At 32.5% G+C, this 7,598-nt stretch overlaps 1 protein-coding gene across 1 annotated transcript; it reads right to left on the bottom strand.

The window, feature by feature from the left end:
• Window positions 1-2,158: 2,158 nt before the first annotated feature.
• Window positions 2,159-6,288, bottom strand: LOC131601248 (F-box/LRR-repeat protein 3). Its single transcript, XM_058873021.1, has 6 exons — window positions 5,492-6,288; window positions 4,561-4,692; window positions 4,343-4,447; window positions 3,432-4,250; window positions 3,100-3,351; window positions 2,159-2,995 (listed from the first exon to the last, which is right to left on the bottom strand). The coding sequence occupies exons 1-6, from the start codon at window positions 6,128-6,130 to the stop codon at window positions 2,942-2,944; spliced, it is 2,001 nt and encodes a 666-aa protein (XP_058729004.1). The 5' UTR covers window positions 6,131-6,288; the 3' UTR covers window positions 2,159-2,941.
• Between the last annotated feature and the right edge of the window lie 1,310 nt (window positions 6,289-7,598).

Below are 7,598 nucleotides of genomic sequence, written 5' to 3' on the forward strand. Positions count from 1 at the left end.
TAAGGGTATTGCTAACCATTGCCTTCAGGGCAATGGTTAAGCATTTCAAAAAAAGAACTATTTTATAGAAAATTTAATATTTCAATTTTCGAGACATTAAATGCGTAGATTATCGAGATAAACTTACTATTTTTGAATGCTTAACCATTGCCCTGAGGGCACTAGTTAGCATTTCCCTTAAAATAAATGATGGAGAAATAGAGAAAAAACATGACATATAATCTCTACCGTTTATTTTAAAATCTAATGATTCAGATTCATTCTCACAATCTCATATATATATATATATATATATATATATATATATATATATATATATATATATATATATATATATATATTGAAACGAGAAATATATTTCCAATTAGTCCCCTAGGAGTGAAAAACCAGAAACAAAATAAATACAATAACTCATTCAAAAAAACTCATGTATTCAAATATTCTATTTTGGTTAAACTACAAAAATGACTATATTTTCACTGCATCATACATGAACAAAATGACATTTACAATAAAATGATACCTAACTACTTAAACGAGACAAAAAAATTGTCGACAGCCAAATCCACCGGTGCCACCCCTTTTGACTTTTCTCTATTTTTTTTCTATTTCAATTTTGGACGGTACCAAGTTCAAAGTCATGTCAGAAGCACATGTCTTCTCACCCAGAAGGAGCTGACATGCAATTGGATGACTGACTAACTTTTGACTTAAATCATGGTTGCGTAGATCACATATCACATTAAATCTCCATTTCTTATTTGTCAAAAGATAACAACGCAACCTAGATGGACATTCACATTTTCTTGAACCGGTGTCGTCGCTTATCAATTTTTGGATACAACAGATATATTTCTCAAAAATGAAGATTTATAGTGGGAAAATGGTTGAGAATTGAAGGGTTTTTGAGCGGTTTTATGAAAAGAAGAAGAAATTGTTTATTAAAGTTGACTATGCTGGTTACTCTTTTAAGCATAATGAATTTTCTATAATACCGGAAGTATACTTCCGGTTTTATATGAAATGACAAGGTGGCAGAAAAAATCAATCTTTCCGCTCTAAAAACCGGTAACATAATATCGGTACATAACCAAAAATATATATCCGATTTTGTTTTTACCTTTTGAAAAGTGAAATCACATTTGGTCTGTTTTTGTGAAATATATGGTACAAACCAGAAATACATTTCCAGTTTTCAATAGACAAATTGCAAAAGATCTTTCTAGACATGTGATGAAATCAGGAATTTCCAAAATTTATCACTCCAAAAGAATTTTTCTGATAAATATATAAACATATCTAATAAATTGAAATGAAATTTACTAAAAAAATATAGGCTCTGTTTGGCAACACAAAATTTTGAGTTTATGGCTTATAACTTATAAGCTTATATGGCAATTTAGACCTATTTGGTAACAGTCTTTTCATCACAGGCTTATAACTTATTTTATTAGCTTATAGCTTATTTTTCATAAGCTATTTCAAATAGCGTTTTAGCTTATAGATTATAGTTTATCATTTTTTATTTCTTTTTTATCCTTATTATTTTAATAAAAATCCATTTTTACCCTTTATAATTTATTTTAATTTAAAACAAAATAATTACGTATTCAATATCTTTTATGTCATTTTACATTTATAAGTTAGTTGAACCACTAATTTTACCAAACACTTCAATTAGCTTATCAGCTATTAGTGTCAATCATCAGTTATAAGCTATAAGCTATCAGTCATCAGCCACCAGTCATAAGCTCTAAGCTATCAGCTAGCTTATCAGTAAACCGCTATTTTTACCACACAGACCCATAGTCGCTTAATATTCAATGAGAAAAGTGATAGTGCATTGACAGTGTAAATTATTTTATTACTTTTATACTGTCAATCAATGACAACCATGTATCCTGCCAAATCAGACTATAAATTTTAAAACACTTATATAATTTGACACTTTAAATTATTTTGATTGGATGAATGTGTAATAATTCTTTACACCGACGTACACTATCATTAAACTCATATTCAATTTAATAAAATAATCAGAAGTATCTTTTGTTAGAAATGTTTAAAAGTTGAGTGTGCTAAAGTTGAAAGAAAGAAATTGCTATGTAATTTTGCATCTATTCAGATCTAAATAAATAGAAAGTTTTCTAGAAGATCCTTTAGAAAAAACTTAAAATTGAGTTTATGGTAGGACCCTGATATTTGTGGACAGAAGGAGAATTTTCTAATTCAATAAGAATCCATAAATAAGAACCTTAGTAATGGCCACAACTAACTTTTCTTATTTAGACAACTCAAAGTGGGCCTTGTACCTACAGATACTTATAAGGAACCTACCACATGTTACATTGGTTGTTGTTAACAAAAATCCTTAAGTGATAAGTTGACTAATAAAAGACACAAAAACAGTGTCATGTCCTAAGCCATGCATGTGATATGCCAACTATCAATGCTTTTTTAGTGGAAAATGCCACTTCATCCTTTGTAATCTTTTCTTCTTTTTGTCCTTGTCTCTAACCACAACCATCATCCACTAATTCTAATCATCCATAAGCAATTGCAAATATCAGACCTCAGTATGGGGGTCTGGACTGACCCAACATAAGAATTGTTAGCACTGACTGGAATTTGAATCAGAGACTTTGAGAGAAGCACATTCTCGGATCTCATTCCTTCACCAATTTGATATCGGACTTATGTAAGCTACTTGGTTACCTCCATCAATGGATTAAACAAAATACTTCTAACATCTTTCATTCATGTCTCTTTCTTTTATTGCTTGATTCTTTCCTCTAGTATAAGTGGAAGGGTAGAGAGAAGAAGTAAACATAACATGGATTCTTATTACATTTACATTTGAGAATATCTCAAAGATGTAAGATTCTTCACAAACTTGGTTGTATAAGTCATCTTTATCAACTTCAAACAATCTTACAAAATCCTATTGCATCACATCTTCTAACTGTAATTTCCAACACTTGGGGTCCAATTCAGCCTGTCCATAAAAATGAGGAAGAACATGAGCATTTTAGTAAAATACGTCGGGATTTTGCGTTTGTGAAATCTAAGATAAGATCGAGAGATAAATATTGAATATACCTGAAAAACTTTATCTCTCCATTCAAACACGCAACCGCGTGCTTCTACATGTCTGATGAGTATTTCAGGTAAAAGAGATCTTAGTTTAACATGAAGCTTTGCTTTGGTTAGCCCTCCGCATGCCAATAAGGCCGCCGCAACTCCTTGTGGAGCTACACCCTGCAGGTGAAGCAGAGTAAAGTTTTGAAGGCAACTGATACCGGCAAGGGATAGAAGCCCCACATCCGTAACCGAGCTATACGACAAGTTTATCTGCCAATCATGAAAGAGACATAACTATATTAGAATCTGTGATGTTTTGAAGAAAAATGAGATATGAGGAAAATAAATACCTGTCTTAGATTTTGTGAGAAATGAGCTAGCGGAATCATGCCACTATCGTCAATATTGTAACACTTTTTTATGTCGAGACGGCTTAGTTGTTTGCAGTTCATTGAAATAGATGCTAAACCTATAGATGTAACAAGAAGACATCCACGGATTTCGAGTGTCTGCAAATTTGCACATTTTGATAAGCAGAACAATGCCCTATCGGTAATGTTAGTGCAATAAGCGGTATTTATCATCTCAAGGCCACGGCAACCGTACGCAATTGCCGAAATGCCCAAATCTGTTACTCCTGTGCACCTGTATAGATCCAGTTCCTTTAATTTTGAGCAACACATGCCAACATAGGCAACTCCTCTATCGGTTATGTTCAGGCAGATTCCTAGTTTCAGGCTGGAGAGCCTCGAACAACGAGATATGGACTCGAGGCCTTCATCGTCGATCTCATTGTCTGTGAGGTCAAGCTCCTCGAGAAAGTGACATTTCTGTCCAATCAATATATACGCTTCCGATGAAACTAGCGTGCACGATTCCATTTTGAGAGAAGTGAGACTTCTGCAAGAATTCGTAATGCTAGCTATCGAGACGTCGGTTATCTTCCGGCAGCATGTGATGTCGAGCTTCCTTAGATCTTTGTGTTTTGAAACAAGATAAGAGAGAGCTTCATCCGTCACTCCCAAACATTTGCTTAAACTCAGTTCCTTCAGCGAAATGCTTAAATTTCCAATGGCTTTTAATCCGTCGGAGGTAACAATGCAGCCGTCGAATTTGATTGATTGTAACATAGAAAGTTTATTTAAACTATCAACTAGAGCAAGAGTTACCTGAAAAATCAAATAATCAACAAAATTAGTTATAACTGAATTTCTCATCCTTAAATTCAAAATAATAATAACTATAAAGACAGAAGATTTACCGGAGAGCCATCTGCTAATACAAGTTGTTCGACACATCGAGAAACGTTTGTTAGCCTTGACAAACCGGTATGACTAATGTTATGACAACCCGAGATATCAAGTTTCTGCAGAAGGAAACGATTTGGTCAAATAACAAACTTAGATAAAGATAAATGTACATTCAATCAATTGACGCAATCGAAAGTTGCAAATAGCTGCATAAATGTGCGATCTATACCTTTAATGTCTTGCACCCTTGTTTGAAGACTTCATTGCTGAGGCTGTCGTCGCCAACGCCAAAGCATCCTTCGAGGACCAAATCTTCGAGATGTTGCAATTTGAAGATCGAAGAGAGACATTTCTCCGTGATCTGCTCATCACAAGAAACCAGTAACACTTGTTATAAAGAATATCTCTAACACACACCACATGAAACATATGAAATTTCAACATAATCCATAAATTACTCCTTTTTGTTGTGCTGATCAATTAGGTCACTGAATTTTGAAACTAAAACAAATTTGAACAAGAATTTTCAACTTCAATGGACATTTTATATTTTCACTAATTTTAAGGACTAAATTTTTAAATTAAAACAAATTTGAGCAAGTATTTCCAACTTCAAAGGTCATTTTTTATTTTCACTAATTTTAAAGACTAAATTAACCTAAAAAAAATATGCAAACCCTAGCTCAACTAACTTTTCAACTGGCAAAAGCCGATATTGCAAGATTGAACATCATCACCAGAGTTCAAACCCTAGCTCAACTAACTTTTCAAAAGTTCAAATCCCAATACTCCGGGTTGTGTGTCTTGTTATTATTACCACTCTATCTAAAGATAAAAATAACCACCTCAATTAGGAAATAGAACCTAACATAGCTTAATCACACCCCACTTTCTTCCACACATCAACCTCCAAATATATCCTCAAAAAAAGAAATTTTCTAAATTTAGAAAATTAAAACCACAATGACTTATTTAAAAAATTCAAATAAAATTTACAAAAAAAAAAAAAACTTATTATCATTCATACCCCACTTTTTCCCACATCAACCTCCAAATTTAGAACATCATCATTCATCATTAACAACATCATCATCATCATCATCAACATCAAGAACAACAACAATAATGATAACAATGAAAAACTAAGAAGAAAAACTTACAGGCAAATAAGAAAGATCCAAACTTCGAAGATCTCTACACTTAATAGCAATCAAATCCACACCCAAATCAGCAACACCAACACACCATTTCAAACTAATCAACTTCAACTTCCTACACCCCACCGCCACACACCCAATCCCCATATCCGTAACCAACTTACACCTATTCAACCAAAGCCTCTCCAAGTTCCCGGCGCGTGCAACACCCACCATCGCCGCGTCTCTCAACTCCGTCGCGTTCGACAAATCAAGCTCCACCAAATTCACACATCTCGCCGCAACACTCAGCAAACCGCTCCCGGTGAAGAATCTCGACCGCGACAAATCAATCCGCATAAGCGTTTGTGTATACTTCTCAGCGATCATTGCAAGAGACGTGTCGCTCACGCGCGGACATAGCGAGAGATCGAGGTTTTGGATGGAGGAGTAACGCGCGAGGATTGAAGGTAAGTGTTCGGCGCGTAAGGGACGGAGGGCGCGTCGGTGTTTTGATTCTAGCGCGTGGAAGTATTTGCAAGTTAAGGAGAATGATTTGGTGTTGGTGTTTGGTTGTTCGAGGAAGTCGAGGATTGTGAATATGAGTTCTTCTGAGAGGGATTCGAATGGGTTTGTTGTGTTTTGCTTCTGAATCTTCTTCATAGAGTTTTTCTATTCTATGTGTTTTTGTTCTTGTTTTGGTTGTGGTTGTGTCTATTCTATGTGTTTTTGTTCTTGTTTTGGTTGTGGTTGTGTTATTTGGAGTATGGTACGGTTGGTTAGTTAAGGTGGGAGAAGGTATGGGTTTTGTTGAAAAATGAGTCAATAAAGACCAAAATGCCATTTATTTGTTGTTTTTGATATGGGGTAATGAGCTGAGCTATGATTTGTGTTTACTGGTGAAAAGACTGAATTATCCTTTTGTTGTCGCAAGGTACTAAAGTTAGGTACCACTTGGTAGTACTAGAAAACTGTGGGTTGGTGTTTGACTGTTTGTGAAAGAAAGAATTGTGGGGATGGTAAATAAACATGCATCCACGAATAGGAATGGTGGGAATGGAGAGTGATTGGAATAGAATATTTTGATATTTGTTTATATATATGTTTGTTGAAAAAAAATATGTAAAGATGATATATGGTAAAAAGATAAAAAATATTTTTTAATTAATAGAATAAAAAGGTTTTACGATGATTATTATTATTATTATTATTATTATTATTATTATTATTATTATTATTATATATGTATGGCCGAATTGATACTCAAAAATTCATACTTAGTACTTATGTAAATTTTTATAGTAAATTTTTGCTTAATTTTATAGTTACTTATTTGTGTTTGTCTTCATACTAATATTTAGTATGCGAGTTATTTTTAACAAAAAATCCGAGTCTAAAAAAGGAAAAGCTATACATAGAGATTAACATAAGAACAAAAACTCGTAACAGATCATCTTCTAACAATCAACTATGTATTTAATAAAATTGTAATTTAAGCTGTATTTTTTATTTGCTATCGCATCTGCCCACTTGTTAGCTTTACTCATACTGAATATTTATTAAGTATTTATTTATGAAAATGTTTTTATGAAACAAAATTTCATATCAAAATATTATACATGTATTTTGTATGAATATTTATTAAGTATTTATTTATGAAAATGTTTTTATGAAACAAAATTTCATATCAAAATATTATACATGTATTTTAAGAAATGATATTTTTAACTCTTTTAATAAAAAAAGTATAAACAAAATCAAATTGGTCAAGATCTTTAAGAAGAAAATTACATTCACTTTTTTGGTCATGATACAACAAAATTTTATATTAATATGTATGTTAAGAAATGGCATTTTGATCCCTTTATGACCAAAAATTAATATGTATGTTAAGAAATGACATTTTGACCCCTTCATGACCAAAAAAGTATAACTGAATTGGTCAAGAATCTTAAAAAGAAAATTACAATAAAAAATATCAAATGCTTTCTTGATGCAACTCTTAAGAGTTATGCTTTCACAGAATTTCATATTAATATTGTACATGTATTTCAAGAAATTATATTTTGACCCCTTTATCACAAAAAAAGTATAACCAAAATCAAATTGGTCAAGAACTTTAAAAAGAAAA

The sequence above is a fragment of the Vicia villosa genome, linkage group LG5, assembly GCF_029867415.1.
Source record: "Vicia villosa cultivar HV-30 ecotype Madison, WI linkage group LG5, Vvil1.0, whole genome shotgun sequence".
Classification (NCBI taxonomy): Eukaryota; Viridiplantae; Streptophyta; class Magnoliopsida; order Fabales; family Fabaceae; genus Vicia; species Vicia villosa.